At 34.0% G+C, this 16,383-nt stretch overlaps 2 protein-coding genes, 1 long non-coding RNA gene and 1 pseudogene across 3 annotated transcripts; all 4 read right to left on the bottom strand.

Moving 5' to 3' along the window:
* Positions 1 to 924: 924 nt before the first annotated feature.
* On the bottom strand, positions 925 to 4,224 carry LOC129886778 (pentatricopeptide repeat-containing protein At1g02150). Its single transcript, XM_055961619.1, has 2 exons — positions 3,710 to 4,224; positions 925 to 2,524 (listed from the first exon to the last, which is right to left on the bottom strand). Exons 1-2 carry the CDS (start codon positions 4,106 to 4,108, stop codon positions 1,289 to 1,291), a joined length of 1,635 nt encoding a protein of 544 aa, XP_055817594.1. The 5' UTR covers positions 4,109 to 4,224; the 3' UTR covers positions 925 to 1,288.
* A 1,921-nt stretch (positions 4,225 to 6,145) lies between these two features.
* Positions 6,146 to 8,924, bottom strand: LOC129884809 (uncharacterized). The gene is made up of 3 exons (XR_008765985.1): positions 8,365 to 8,924; positions 7,441 to 7,491; positions 6,146 to 6,397 (listed from the first exon to the last, which is right to left on the bottom strand). It is a non-coding gene; the product is annotated as an uncharacterized LOC129884809 (long non-coding RNA).
* A 2,583-nt stretch (positions 8,925 to 11,507) lies between these two features.
* LOC129884808 (uncharacterized) lies at positions 11,508 to 13,809 on the bottom strand (annotated as a pseudogene).
* Positions 13,810 to 15,020: 1,211 nt separating this feature from the next.
* On the bottom strand, positions 15,021 to 15,892 carry LOC129884807 (uncharacterized). Its single transcript, XM_055959087.1, has one exon. It carries the CDS (start codon positions 15,845 to 15,847, stop codon positions 15,290 to 15,292), a length of 558 nt encoding a protein of 185 aa, XP_055815062.1. The 5' UTR covers positions 15,848 to 15,892; the 3' UTR covers positions 15,021 to 15,289.
* Between the last annotated feature and the right edge of the window lie 491 nt (positions 15,893 to 16,383).

Genomic DNA, 16,383 nt, shown 5'->3' with positions numbered 1-16,383 from the left:
TTAAATTTTTTTTAATGATTTGTAAACATTTTAAGTTATTAAAATTATTGTAATTTATAATATTTTTTTATATAATTTTCAGATAATATGTGTTACTCTTTTTGCTTCAATATATATGGTACCGATAGAATTTTGAGAGTCAATCAAATATTTTAAATTGTCAATTATTGTGAATTATAATACTTTTTACGTCATTTTCAAATAAGATATGTCATTCCCTCTATCTCAATTTATGTGATATTGATAGAATTTCGAGAGTCAATCGAGTTTCTTAAATCATAATTATAGTCAATTCAAATCATGTGTTATTTCTCGTGTCCTAATTTATTTGACACCAAATAGAATTTCAAAACTCAGTAGAGATTTTTTTATATATCTTTCCAATATCTTAAGTTGCTAATTTTTTGTGATTTATAGTATTTTTTATGTAATTTTAAAATATATAATAGACTGAAAAGGAAAAATAAGACAAATAAATTAAAACAAAAAAAATATAAAATGACCAAGTTGCCCCTGCCTAGGAAGGGGCATGTTGACGACCACCTGCCTGCTTCGTATACTCTTATTAACAGTAAGTACTACTAATAATTACTGGCCATCAGCATGAACAGGCGCTTGCGCTTCTCACCTAATAAGGTTTCTAAGAAGTGATCCTTATTTGAATTCAAGCGAGGAGAACTTACAGAAAACCAATCAACCACACCTCACCAAGTCAGCTGGGATCAGTTATAACAAGAACAATGTTTTTGCCCTGTTTCATCAACTGTTCCAACACATTGCAAAGCAGAAACCTCAAAATATGTCGAAAGTTATCAGAAGAATGCTATAGTTGAGTTGTCAAGCAACCAATGTACAGTGGTGTAAAGTCAAATAGGAACATTTGGGAAAACTATCCTTGGGAGAATTTCAATAGTACAAGGAAAATGAAATCTTAACCTCAAATAGATTGATTAATGCAAAATTCATCATATTTACAAATAAACCTGCAACACACTTCTGTGACTGACACCCCTGGGAAAACATGTGTATTGATTGGTGAAGCTAAAATAATACACTTCTACTTGATGTTCAATAAACTACATATATAGCGGCATGGATATTCATAAACCTAAGAAAAGAAACCAAAATCAGTAGATATGTGTTTATCATGAATGTCTTGCTTCTCAGCTCTACACAGACTCTTGCTTTACTCGAGCATCCATGTACCAAAAATCCAATTTCATGAGGCATTATCGCCAATGGTGTGTACCAGGAAAAATAGTTGCATTTCGAAATGAGTGAAAAAGTCTCACAAGTCTTCTTGCAATTGGTTGAGCAGTATGTCAGATCCTTCATCATTTTCAGATGTTTCCTTCTCTATTTCTGGCTCACTACTGGTAAATGTACCATTTGATAATGGAATATATGACATGTACTTTTCATCATCAAGACACCCAACTTGCTTCAACACCACCAATAGGGCTTCTTTATTTTGTGTATCCTCTTCCTGCTGACAAAGCCTGAGAATGGAAGATACATTTGCAGGTTTCGGTCTCCAGCTCTTTGATCCCTCAGTTGAAACAGCATCCTTCAAGCATGACAAAGCCTCAGATATTCTCCGTTCCCTGATATGGCCTTCGGCAAGGATCTCACATGTCATTGAGTTTGGCTTTCCTCCTGCTTCAATCATTTGGTCGAAGAAAGCACTAGCCTTGTCCACAAAACCCTTCCTCACATAAAAACCCAGCAAAAGATTTCCTATTCTAGGATCGTAGTGCACCTTAACAGGTAGCCACTCATCATATATCTTTTCTGCACCATCAATATCATCCAACCTGACCAGAGAAGATATGACAGAATGATAACCCAGGTTTGGAATATTTGGAAACTGCGATTGGTAGGTTTTCCAGATCCGGAGAACCTCTTCCTTTTTACCAAGACTACCATAGAGGCTGATGAGATAATGATATGGAATTCGATCACGACCTGTGATTCTGCTCTCAACACTTTTCAAAGAGTCTTCAGCTTTTTTCAACTGTCCCAACTTAATGTACATAGTAGACATAGTGCTAAATGTAGTCCAATTTGGATTGATATCAGTGTCCAGATTCATTTGTTCAAGTACTTTTTCCATTTTTTCTATGGATCCTTGAGATCCACAAGATGATAACCAGATATTGTAGGAATATATATCTAATGGAATTTGTTTCTCCTTCATTTCTGAAACCACTGACTCAACCTTGTCGTAGTCTTTAAGGTTCATATAGAGTGTCATCATCACATTGAATGGAAGAGCATGATCAGTGTAGCCTCTGTTTCTCATTTTATCAAGTAAAGATTCGGCTTGTTCCTTCTTTCTGGCCCGCACAAAGGCATTTAAAAGAGAACCATATATCCGCTTATCTTTTAAGGTGTCTGGCAACTTGACGAAGTATTCTTCAGCACTTGATATTCCATGTACTTTTGCTATCAGGTCTAACTGAATAGCAGTATCACTGGTGGTTAGTCTAAACCTCTCTGGTCTATTGTTCATCCACTCATACACCTGCAGGATACAAGATTAAGTTAAGCCCTAATTGGAATTGCATTACATGGAGACATACAGGTAAACTCAATGAGTTAAATGAGTAATGGAATCAAGACAGATTAATCAAGTTTTTATCATAGGACTGACATAAAATTTGCATATTTCTCTAGTATACCAATTTACATTTGTATTCAGCCTAGCTGACAAGTCTTGACCACAAGAAGTCTATTGATGCTCATACAAAATTTACAACTTTCGCACTTGGTTCAGACTTCAGACAGAGTGACAAAAATGTCCAGATTTTGAATTCTTTTATATAATTAGTTTCACTTGGTCATCAAATAGACAAAAACATAGTGCACACTGTACAATAATTAGTGAAATTTGTGCATTTATCAGTAAAAGGTTCAATGAAGTAGCTTGCAAAGAGGGAGTTCCCTGGCTGGTACCACTAGATAGAGCTACTAGTAAGATGGGCCATCAGTTATTGATAAGGTGAAGATAAAGCAAAGATAGGACATCACTAAGGTAAACAAGGCAATATCTTTGGTTAAAGTAAATCCCGAAAAGGCAAATTCAAACAATGTCTTGAAAATAGACTGAAACAGAATATCATGATAAAAATAATCACAAGATACTCCCACCACCCCAAACACAAGAAGAAAAAAGACTTCTGTCTAAGCAAACCTTCACAGAATTGGTATCCATAGATACAGTCTAAGATTTGCATTACTCTATCTGGATCGCATCTTCCTACTTTAGCACATGTTGCAACAGGCAGCTCATACAAGCTCTCACGAAAAATATTATTCAAAGTGTGCAACTTCGGGCCACTCATGCTCATTACATAATAGGAGGATGATAGTCCACTTATTTCCAAAGTTTTGTTAATAGAAGTTTCTTCATGACATTGACAAGAACTTTGATTTAATTCGAAAAAGCAGGGAGGAAATACACTTCTGGTATGACAGCAAGTTTATGATGTTTAATTCCAACTTACCTTAACAAACACATAATTTCAACTATTTTAAATCCAAGTAAAGTAACACAGAGAACACAATTAATCACCAATGAACTTAGAAACCAAAAGGCCTAAAAGTTAGCTGGTTCAACCTAGAAATTCAATAACAGGTAGCAAGAGGATACAAAGCAATAATCCAATAAAAACCCACAAAAAGATTTAAACTTTAATTGATTTGGTACCTCAAGAGCCAGTTTATAACGCCTAAACTTCCTTAGCTCCTTAATGACCCTAGAAAGCTCCCATTTTGTAACCTTTTTCCCCTCATTCTCCCACTGATTCAACACACTAACAGAGCCTCTTTCTGGACCATCATTCATAGATATTCTTTTGTAAATAGCATTCCATTTCACTATTGGCCGCCTCTCATAGTCAACAGTTCCATAGCTATGCACCTGCGATGTTGAGGAACAGCTAATAACTAAATGATTCTTTGAACAAATGAGGGGTTTAGTAAAACCACCCAAATTGCAAAACCCAGATGGAAAAGAGAGTGAATAAGAGAGGGACGATGAAAAAGAGACATGGTTCTCAGTTTTTTGATGTGGGAGTTTAACGGTGGTTGTGGGTTGTAGAAGCATGTTTTGGGAGGGGCTTGTAGGGTTTTTGAGCTTCAGGGCTTCTTGATTTTCTGTTAAACTTTGGTTGTGTAAAAGATAAGATGTAGACCTGAAGAATTGTAGACTGTTGTAGTGACAGAGTGATCCCTCTTGCTTTTTTTTATCTCATTATGAGTCCTTTAAACCTTCATTTGTTTGCATTCCAGTCCAAGGACCAATTATGAAATAGATTAAGGGTAATAAAAATGTTTTCTGAAATAGATTAAGGGTAATAAAAATGTTTTCTTCAAAAAATAAGTGAATTTCTTAATTTGTTTTCTTATATTCAGTATGTACTGTCAAAAATATTAAGTGGATTTGAAAATTCCTTAATCACTAAATCAACGTCTAATTTTATATTTTGGAGATTCAAATTTTTTATATATACACTAATAATAAAAATAAAAATATCTTATATAAAAAATGTAATACTTTACCTATGGAGTTCGCACCCTCGCCCTCTCCTAGATCTGCTCCTAGTTGTGGAGTGGTGGGGATGAGTGTTACGGGGTTGGGGTGAAGATGAGGTGTGTTGAAGGATGAGAAGGACACAATTAATATGAAATGTCATTTATAAAACATTTTCTACTTTCACTAAGAAGTCATTTTCCTTATTTTTAAGAAATTTATTTTCTCAAAAAAATGTTTCTCAAAAATCTTGATCAACAGCACATGAAAAAACTATAAAACATTTTTTGAAAAATAATTTCCTCCATACCAAACACACCTTTAAAGTTATATGTATAAATAGTGTAATTTTATAAATTAATTAATTTGACAATTTTATAAAAGAAGAAGAGTAAGAGAATATAGAGAGAGTAGTAGAAATTTTCTTCTATATCTATCTTCAAAATTGCCAAGCATTGACAATTTATAAGTGAAAAGAGAGCTAGAAAACAAGTGAACAAAAATACTAGTGGACAACTAACATCAACTAACATCCACTAACATATCACTCCTTATTGGATGTCTACGTGTAAAGAAAAATTCTAGTGAAAGAATAAATATACATAAATGTTGTGACTTGTTACTAGAAAAAACTCAATGGGAAAAAGCCCAGTGAAGAAAAAAAATACACACATCTAGTAACACGCCTTGAGTACTGCCTCATTAAAAACCTTACTAGAAAAATCTAGTGGGACAAAACATTGGTTAAGGAAAAAAGAGTGCAGTGCGTATTTTACTCCCCCTGATGAAAACTTTATTTGATATTTTGGAGACGACACATTTCAACCTTATATCTTAGCTTCTCAAAAGTTGATGTTGGTAATGCCTTTGTGAATAAATCTGCAATATTATCACTTGAACGAACTTGTTCTACATCAATATCACCATTCTTCTGGAGATCATGTGTGAAGAATAATTTTGGTGAAATATGTTTCGTTCTGTCTCCTTTTATGAAGTCATCTTTCAATTGAGCTATGCATGCGACATTGTCTTCGAAAATAATTGTGAGTACTTTGACATCATTTTTCAGGCCGCATCTTTCTTTGATGAATTGTATCATCGATCTCAACCACACACATTCTCTACTTGCTTCATGAATTGCTATTATTTCAGCATGATTTGAAGAAATAGCAACAATGGACTGCTTTGTAGATCGTCATGATATAGCAGTTTTTTCGTGTAAATAAATAGTCTGTTTGAGATCAAGCTTTATGTGGGTCTGATAAATAACCTGAATCTGCATAACCAATAAGGTCTGCACAATCTTTGTTAGTATAAAACAAATTCATATCAATAGTACCCTTTAGGTATTGCAAAATATGTTTGATACCGTTCCAATGCTTTCGCATTGGGAATGAACTATACCTTGCTAGCAAATTAACAGAAAATGTTATATCAGGTCTAGTTGCATTAGTGTCACGACCCAACCCCGTAGGCCGTGACTGGTGCCCGAGTTGGGCACCCAAACGTACCCTTATTCCAAATTAGTCTATTTTTTTTTTTTGAATAAACAAATGTATTGATTAGTAGGAATTGCTAAATATATTATAGAAGTAAATATACGCACGAGAGTTGAAAGGCTGTCACAAAACACACAAAAATCCAAACCATATATCCAAAACCCACAACATAACTCTGTCTACAGACCTCTACAGATGATAGCATAGTCATAAGACGGGACAGGGCCCCGTCGTACCCCTGACCAATATATACAAATATACAGAGATAGAGTCAGTACCAAAATACAAGCTCCGAACAAAGGAGCACTGTCAATAACACAGCAGATGTCCTAAATAGGCGGCTCAGCACAACGAACGTCGGTACCTGCGGGCATGTAACGCAGCCCCCGAAGAAAGGGGGTCAGTACGGAAAATGTACTGAATATGTAAAGCATGCACTGTAATATATAAAATCATAATCTGAATCGTATGTGCAAAACATGAAATCAATGTTTAGAATTTCAAAATGCTTATCAAAATCTCAAATCATATATGTACAGACATATGTCATATCCGGCCCCATTAGGGACTCGGTGAACAAAGTGTGGTTGCCCTCCCATCATCGGCACCACGGCACAGCATAACACCAGAGTAGGGAATATCTCCGTAACAAATCATATCATATCAGATGGCCATATCAAATCATATCATATCATATCATATCACAAACATATATGTACATGGCACAGCATAACTCCGTGGCATAATATTTACCACCCCATGATACATGTCATACCTGCCCCCTCACGTCGGGACACGGCGAATAATGCAGAGAATTACGCACGAAAACATATCCTGGCCCAGGCTCAGTGAAAGAAGCATTGAGGCATCCACGAGTGGAGTAGTGAGAAACTAATGCAATTTAAATCATAAAATATTTATACAGACTCGATGGCATAATTTTGATAACAAAACGTAAAAGGAAATTTGAATAATAATAATAATAGTACAAATACTTCCAAATATATTATGGAAATTTAACGGAATAATTATTCATATAATATTAGGAAGTATAGCAAAAAGTTTCTTTCGAATTCTACCTACCGTAATTCAAATGGAATAACGAAGAAAAATTCGGAATAGTGGGGCCCACCTCGAACAAATGAGGTGGCATATACAAATCACGTGCGTTAGACTTCATAATATTATTTATAAGAGTTTCAAGGTATTCGGAATTCATTTGTGAAAAATCTAGAAGTTTAGACAATTTTTCCAAAATTATTCATAATTTCCTAATTCAATTCTATTGAATAGAAAAGGCAAATTTTCGAACGTCGATTCCGAAGAGTAGAGTGATCCCCAAGGTTCGTATTCAATCCTATTACATCTAGGACATGCCAAGAGAAGAAAATGTAAAGCTTTACATACCTTTTTGACGTTTTACGATTGTCCAAATTCAATTCCCGTTTCCTCCAAAATCTACAATTGGTCACATTTCCCAATTACTATTCATAAGACTTTAAGAATTCAATTTTTCCAATACTTGTCTACAAAAATTTCGGCAGCATCTCCCCTATATATATAGCAACCCCGAGATTACAACTCGGCCACAATATCAACAACCAAGCCAACAACAACACCAATTTCATCAATAATCAATTTAAATACACCATAATATAAATTGGTGTAATTTTTCCAATTAGTGCAACAACTTTCAACCAAACTTTGCATTTCCAAATAAATATGAATATCTCATATCCAAAATAAATTTCAACTCATTCCAACATAAATAAAAATATTTCAAGTAAGCTATCCAATTTTTTTTCAATTCCATACTTCACTTAAAAATTCCATAAATCCCACAAAAATATTAAAAAATCATTTTCTTTCTTCAACTTCACAACCAACAACAACAATCCATACTTTTAATAATTTACTTCCATCTTCTTATAATATAACACTCAAATTATATAATTCCTACAAACTAAATTAATACCAAATACACCATTTAAGGTTCCTTATATTCCAAAAATTACAACCACAACTAACAAGCTATGCAACCTTAATTTTTTTTCCATCTCATCACTTAACTCTTATTTCCAACTTTAATTAATCTCATCCAACTTTCATTTTCCAACACCAAATAATTAACATAACCACCATCCAAATACTACACAAAAATACTACACAAAAATACTACACAAAATTTACATAATTCTTACTCATATAAGAACATGTATACATGGCATCATATTACCATGAAAACTTCCATATTTTCATAAATTCCATACATCTCAACATACTACAACATACACAAACCTTCATAACTTAATAAAATGAATGAATTCTTACCTTTTTCTTCTAACTTCTTCACTTCCAAATCAAGGAAACAAGTCCCCAAACTTCCAAAACAATTACACCATGTTGTAGAGCACCCTTGACTTAGTAGGAATACTAGAAAATTATAATTTTTGGGGATGAAATTTGGAGAGTTAATTCACTCCCTCCATGGCCGATTTTTCTCTCTAGTTTTTCCTTAAATTTTTCATCTTCTACTTCTCTCAAAATGTCTAGAAATCTCTAGGATTTTATGACTAAAATGCTTCCTTGTGAAATTACCATTTTGCCCCTCACCTTTCCTAATAATTCCAAGTTGAAATTCCACCTTTGCCCTTAACCTTTTATAGTATTTCCATAGGTAAAATTCCAAGTTTACCCCTAACCTTTTATGGTATTTCCACATGTGAAATTCCAATTTTACCCCTAACCTTTTATGATATTTCCACATGAGTAATTCCAATTTTGCCCTTTAACTTTTCCAAAAATTCCACCTCCCAACTTAATCAATGGAAACTTGTATATAACAAGACCAAGCATAGTCTTACCCTAGACTTGTTACAAGTATTCCCAACATGTCCTTAGGTGCAAAGTACGGGTTATAACAATTAGCAAGATACATAAGTGCACCAATTGCACTGAGATATGGTACTTCCGGACCAAGAAGTTACTCATCCTCTTCTGGAGGTCGAAATGGATCTTTTTTCACTTCAAGTGATCGAACAACCATTAGAGTACTTAATGGATGTGCTTTGTCCATGTAAAATCATTTTAAGATTTTCTCAGTATAGGCAGACTGATGGATAAAGATTCCGTCTACTAAATGTTCAATGTGCAGGCCCAGACAAAGTTTTGTCTTTTCAAGATCTTTCATCTCAAATTCTTTCTTTAGATATTCAATTGCCTTTTGGACCTCTTCAGGATTCCAATAAGATTTATGTCATCAACATAAACGGCGAGTATAATAAACTCTGATTCCATTTTCTTAATAAAAACACATGGACAAATGACACCATTTATATAGCCTTCATTTATTAAGTACTTACTAAGGTGATTATACCACATATGCCTGATTGTTTCAAACCATATAATGATCTTTGCAGTTGCATTGAGTACATCTCCCGAGACTTATTACATGCTTTAGGCAATTTTAATCCTTCTGAGATTTTCATGTAAATTTCATTATCAAGTGAACCATAAAGGTAAGCTGTAACTACGTCTATTAGATGTATTTCAAAATTTTTATGTACAACTAAACCGATAAGATATTGCAATGTTATTCCATCCATAACATGTGAATATGTTTCTTCATAGTTGACCCCGAGTCTTTGAGAAAATCCTTGTGCAACAAGGCGTGCCTTGTATCTTACAATTTCATTTCTCTCATTTCGCTTTTAAATAAAAACTCATTTATAGCCAACTGGTTTTACACCTTCAGGTGTTTGGACTACAGGTCCAAAAACCTCACATTTAGCAAGTGAGTCTAATTCAATTGCACTAATTTTTACATAATATAGGCAGTTATGAATGAATAGGCAAGTGGGAACAGCGCAGACGACAAAGTTGGTAATTTTTTCAAAATATATTTCTGGCCTGAGACACTCTTGGTTATACCAAGGTATTCAATATTCATTTTATTTAGTGTCTCAATATGATATCCATTTCTGCGGATATCTTTAAAACTTAACAAGTTTTTTGGAGATTTAGAAGAGAATAGTGCATCTTCTATAACAATTTTTGTCTCCTTAGGCAGAATTATAGTAGCTCTTCTGGAGCCTTCAATCATTTTCGAATTACCAGAAATTATAGTAACATTTGTTTTTCTTCTAGGCAAGTAGGAAAAATATTTTTCGTCTTTAAAAATAGCATGTGTCGTTCCACTATCAATTACACAAATATCCTCGTGATTGATCATTGATCCAAATAAAATTTGAGGCATATCCATATTTTTCTTCAAAAGAAAATAAAGTAAATATTATAATTAATACATGGTTCATTACACAAATTTTACTTGGATTAAAAAATACAAACATAATATTTAGTACAGATAAATAAAAAAATAATTTAAATATTATTAGTCTTATCAATATTCATGTTTTCTTCTAGGTAATTAAAGAAATCAGCTACATCCAGATGCATAGGCTCAATATTATCCTCAGAGATAAAATTTGTCTCTGAGTTATTTTTTGCTCTTTTCAAGGACGCCTGATATAGCTGAACCAAACATTTTGATGACCGACAAGTCCGCGATCAGTGCCCCATACCTCCACATCTATGACATACATTTTCTGAATTTTTCTTCGGTAAAGCTTCTGGCCTTTTACTCTTCCTTTTATATTGTTGATCATTTCTCGGTGTCAGTCGAGTATCATGATTATAATTTCTTCTTCGACTATGACCATGACCACGACTGGGGCCGTGGCCTCTTTCACATTGGTTATAATTTGTCTGATTCACTTTAGGGAGTGACAAAGAACCAATGGACCGACTATCTTGATTTTTCATTAACAGCTCGTTGTGGCGTTCAGCAATCAGAAGGTGAGAGAGTAATTCAGAATATTTTTTAAACCTTTTTTTACGATATTGCTGCTGCAGGAGCATATTTGCGGGTGAAAATGTAGAGTATGTTTTTTCCAAATTATCTTGCTCAGTGATTTTTTCTCTGCATAAATTTAACTGAGCTATAATTCAAAATAAGGCAGAATTATATTCAGTTATGTTTTTGAAATCCATTAATCTCAGATTTAGCCAATCATGACGTGCTTGTAGAAGTATGACCAACTTCAGGTCGTCATATCTTTCTTTTAATTTTTTTCACAATTTAAAGGGGGGTTTTAATGTGAGATATTGTAACTTTAGCCCCTCGTGGCTTTGACACGGTATTGATTAGATGCCGTATTGTCATCTTTGATGATGTCTGTCGATTCTAGATGTATTTCGGCATCTAATGCCCATGATGAATAGCCTTTTCCAGAAATATTCAGAGCCACAAATTCAAGTTTTGAGATATTAGACATTTTAAGAAAATAAAATTCTGAAAATTCTTACCCTTTTGGTTACCTTCTAAAAATAACTGGAGATTCGTGCTAATAACGTGTTATAAAGTAACTAACTTGACAATTTTATAAAAAAAGAAGAGTAGGAGAATATAGAGAGAGTAGTAGAAATTTTCTTCTATATCTATCTTCTAAATTGCCAAGGCAATTTATAGGTGAAAAGAGAGCTAAAAAACAAGTAAACAATAATACTAGTGGACAACTAACATCCACCAACAGGCAACTAACATCCACTAACATAACATGTAAAATATTTTAGTATCCATACATTTTAATTAGCTAGTGTACAACTTTTGGCACGTAATTATCACAAAGGCCTAATATTTTAAGTTGACAAAGTCAACATCCTTGACTTAATTGTAACAAATCACCATACAAAATTAGCCTAATTTTACACAGTATGAACAAGGGGTACAGATTCTTGATTAATTTCCTCATTCAAAGAACAATCCTCTGCTATACACAGAACTGCATGAGCCAAAACAACTGGAAAAGTTAAAGCCAAAGTAATTAAAAGATGGATTCCAGCTCCAGTGACTATAAGAGCAAGACATGTCCCAATGGCTAGCAGTGGCAGAACAATAGGCCTTGTATCGAACGCGATAAGCCAATGAAACAGAACAGAATTGGCCACTGAACGAAGAAATAGCAAGTACAAAATTGCCACTTCCTTCATGGCAACTAAACAGACTAATGAAGCTTTACGTTCAGGAATAAGCGCGATGAAAAGGACTATTGACGCAAATTCAGCATAGTATAGCCCAAATTTGCCCAAGTCTTCTATGATTCGCGATGTTGCTGATTCAAGGATGGAAGGGATGCTAAATGAACATGTAATTTGGAAGAAAAATGATTGTTTTTTTTTCAAGATTTGAGATTTGTTTTGATTCAACAGGCTGAATTTGGGATGGAGGATTTGCAGAAGTAGCTGATGTCCTTTGCACTGCTGCACCACAACTTGCCATTTTTTGTGAGATGAATGTGTGAGTTAGTATGGAGACACTAAAGGGTATTTAATGATTGATTACATGAAGTAGAAATGAGTCACTTTCAAAGTCAATAATATGAATTTTCTACCTTTTAATTTTAAGCAAGATTTTGAAAAATCAAAATAATCATGTATCATGACTTTTGTCCCCATTGGTGCACTGAACAGTTGTAGGCTCCTCCACCAATTAAGAAGTAACATGTCTAAGGTTGACTGGAGGAGACTTGTATGCAATAACCAGGGAGCTCCGCTTCCGGAATGGGCCTACGCAGCGCGATTCTAAAATAATCAAGCTTCAATGAGGATATCGGACATCGAAAAGGAAATTAAAAAAAGAGCTCTTAAGTGGATATGCATTTTGTATATTATAGCATCAAGAAGACTCAGCAATCTCTTTATTTTCTATTTTTTTTTTGTTATGGTAATGCAATGTAAGAGGTCGAAAATCTAATTGTTTCTAATGATGAAAAGAGCTTTTATCTTATGTGAAATTTATGAAAATCTGAAATAGTATCTTTGAAAGCTCAGATGAAGAGAATAAACAAACTCCTCTGTTTTGGGGAGGAAGCACCACAACTAACGTTTGATATGATAATAAATAATGAAAATAAATTGGACACGAGAATTTTACGTGGAAACCCCTCAAACAGATAGAAGGAAAAAATCACGGGGCAGAAGGATTTTACTATGATAATATGGGCGTACACTGCTCTAAAATACAAGGAGAAAACAACAATTAACACTTCTCTCTCGTAAAAAGAACAACTCACTAAAGAGGACACTCAAGACTACAATATTTATCTTGGTGTATAACTCTCATTGTGTTCTTACTCTTTTGGATTGTATTTTTTGTGGGATGATATAAATGAGGACAAGATGCCCTCTATTTATAGGAAACTAGAAACGCGTAAAATCCGCGTATTGCACCTTCCTTTTTGACTACGCGTTCAAAATGCGTTTTGTTTCCTTTTTAACTATACATTCAAAACGCGTTTTGTAGTATTTGTCTATCTTGCATCATCGAGGGCTACTTAAACCACTTTAGTGTGAACCAGAAGGTCTGGAGCTGTTGAATGTTGCTCAGTCCTGTTATAACTTAACAACCAAAAAGTTGCGCGTCGAACTTTAGCCTCCTCACAGTGGGGCATGGTCACTGATTATTGATGCTCCTGTGTACAATGGTGAATGAAGACATTGATCATTTGTTATTTGAGTGCCAATTCTACTTGATTGTATGGCATAAGCTGCTCTCCAATGGCGAAGGATTCAGAGAAGGGCTCTAAATTGGCAACATGAGATGGAGTGGGCTATCAAATGTGCTAAAGAAAGGACTGGAAAAGTAGAAATGTCCAGGATGACACTAGCAAGTTCTGTGTACCATGTGTGGCAGGAAAGAAACACACATGTAGTTGTTTGATTGTTGGTTGTGGCAGCAGGGCTTGGACATGTTCAGTGGCGTACATAAAATTTTTCGTCAACAAGATTACCTTTTAGAATGAGAAACAATAAATAAAACAACGTAATATCATTTTTTTAAAAAAATGAATAAAACACCATTTATATATAGTATTATGTACCTAGTTAAGTTGCTACCATGTGACCAGGAGGTTACGGGTTCAAGTCTTGAAAACAGCCTCTGACAGAAATACAAGGTAAGGCTGCGTATAATAGACCCTTGTGGTCGGGCCCTTCCCGGATCCTGCGCATAATGGGAGCTTTAGTGCACCGAACTGCCATTTTTATACAAAGCATCAAATGATCACTAAACAACTTTTATTCATTGAATTTAATAAATTGTCCTTAATTTGATGGGTGAGAAAGGTCAGAGAAAAAAAAACATATCCTTTAAGGGGTGTGGAATTCCAGAGCCAAATCAATTGAGCGAAGTGCAAATTTTGGTTTAAGGAGTGTCACTTCACATTATATATTTTTTATATCTGTCTCAAGCCTTCCTAAATTGTCCCTGGACATGTTTGTATAATACATAGTTGTACTTTTGGTAATAAAATATTAAAATGTCTTTATTTACCCAAAAGAAAATGTGCATAACTGTAATCTATTTTTAAATTTTATTAATGTTCCTTTAAAGAGTGAAAAACAATAAAAAGACTAGCTCAAAATTAAGTGAGAGACTAAAACCAAGCGACATATTCCGAAATACATGAAAAAAGGCTAGAGGAACAAATGCATGGCACTCAAATTGATACTTTGATAATAAATATGATGTCCTTATAATATGATAATAAAGATCACTAAGTTTCAAGTCTTAACTTTATTAATAGTATAAAATAAGAGTCATTTTTTCTATGAATTTAAGTTGTACGCACAATTTTGTAACCATCACATTAAGTTGATCTATAATTATATGTAACCCTATATGAAATTTGATATGTTAACTTAACATATAGAGTATTAATCTGCTAAAACTTGTAAAAATTACACCAACAACATAAAAATTCTTAACTCTACGAATATATATATTAAATACATTTTCTAATTCTTGTTATTATAATTGAGGTATAAATGAGAACAAAGAACAAGAAGAGGACTGACCAAGTCCAAAGTCAAGAAAAGACTAATGCAAATAATTTAGAGTACTATACAACATAACAAGTTTTGGCACTTAATTATACAAACAAAAAGGCCTAATATTTTCTTTTGAACATTCCCCACTTGACTGACCCTTTAAACTGTAATTTTTATTAGTACATTCTTTAACAAAACATACAACTTTTGGCACATAAACTAAACTAAACAGAAATACAACTTCTAAAATGACCACACAAAATAAAAAATAATAATAATCAGGTGACAGCAAATTCTCCCCTGTATAACACAGGAAAAAGATTCACAAACTCACCATCCTTGACCTTATTGCAACAAAATTAGCCTAATTTTACACAGTGTGAACAAGGGGTACAGATTCTTGATTGATTTTCTCATTCAAAGAACAATCATCTGCTATCCACAGAACTGCATGAGCCAAAACAATTGGCAAAGTGGCAGCCAAAGTGATTAACAGATGAAGTCCAGCATAAGTGAATATAAGAGCAAGACATGTCCCAATTGCCAGTAGTGGCAGAACAATAAGCCTTGTATCGAACACGAAAAGCCAACGAAACAGGACAGAATTGGCCACTGCACGAAGCAATAACAAGTACAAAATTGCCACCTCCTTAATGGCAACTAAAAAGACTAATGAAACCTTACGTTCAGGAATAAGCGCGATGAAAAGGACTATCCACACGAATTCAGCATAATATGGCCCGATTTTACCTAAGTTTTTAATTATTCGCGTTGCTGCTGATTCAGGGGTGACAGGGATGCTAAATGGACATATAATTTGGAAGGAAAATGGTTGATTTTTTTCGAAATTCGGGTTTTGTTTTGATTCATCAGGCTGAGTTTGTGATGGAGAATTTGAAGAAGTGGCTGATGGCCTTTGCACTACCATAACTTGCCATTTTTTTTTTTGTGTGTGTGTTGAATGTATGACTGAAAGTATGGAGAGATTAAAGGCTATTTATTTTGGGGCAAATTATAGCCAGAGGTATACTTTGGCTATATTGTATAGTTATTGTATATTTTTTATGTAAATAAAATATGACTATATCTGTTGTAAACTAATTAATTTATTGTATATATTTGAAATTGTACCTTTATTTTGATTACATAAAGCAGAAATGAATCACTGTCAAAGTCAATACTTTGAATTTTAAGCAGACTTTGAATACTCAAACTAATCAGGGACCTGGTCATATATGAGTCCCCCCCCCCCCCTCCCCCCCTAAATACGCACTATGTAGCTTTGAATGGGCATGAATGTTAAACTCAGAATTAAAAGTTGAGTTTGCAATACTATTTCTCCCCGATATAATTTTAACATGGTGTGATATTGGGAGCCTAGATGCTTGTTCATGCCTTTCTACTGTGAAATTAACCTCAAACCAAATTGTTGTTTATAAGAATTAATGAATCACAATATTATTT

This window comes from Solanum dulcamara, chromosome 4 (genome assembly GCF_947179165.1).
Source record: "Solanum dulcamara chromosome 4, daSolDulc1.2, whole genome shotgun sequence".
Lineage (NCBI taxonomy): Eukaryota > Viridiplantae > Streptophyta > Magnoliopsida > Solanales > Solanaceae > Solanum > Solanum dulcamara.
Note: the sequence above shows the minus strand (reverse complement) of the source record. Positions and strands in the feature narration are given on the sequence as shown.

Excerpts from the sequence above, each read along its gene's own strand:
- LOC129886778 (XM_055961619.1), bottom strand. The coding sequence starts at position 4,108 with ATGCTTCTACAACCCACAACCACCGTTAAACTCCCACATCAAAAAACT. Across the intron at positions 2,525-3,709 it reads GTTATAAACTGGCTCTTGAG|GTGTATGAGTGGATGAACAA; the intron begins GTACCAAATCAA and ends TGTATCCTGCAG.
- LOC129884807 (XM_055959087.1), bottom strand. The coding sequence starts at position 15,847 with ATGGTAGTGCAAAGGCCATCAGCCACTTCTTCAAATTCTCCATCACAA.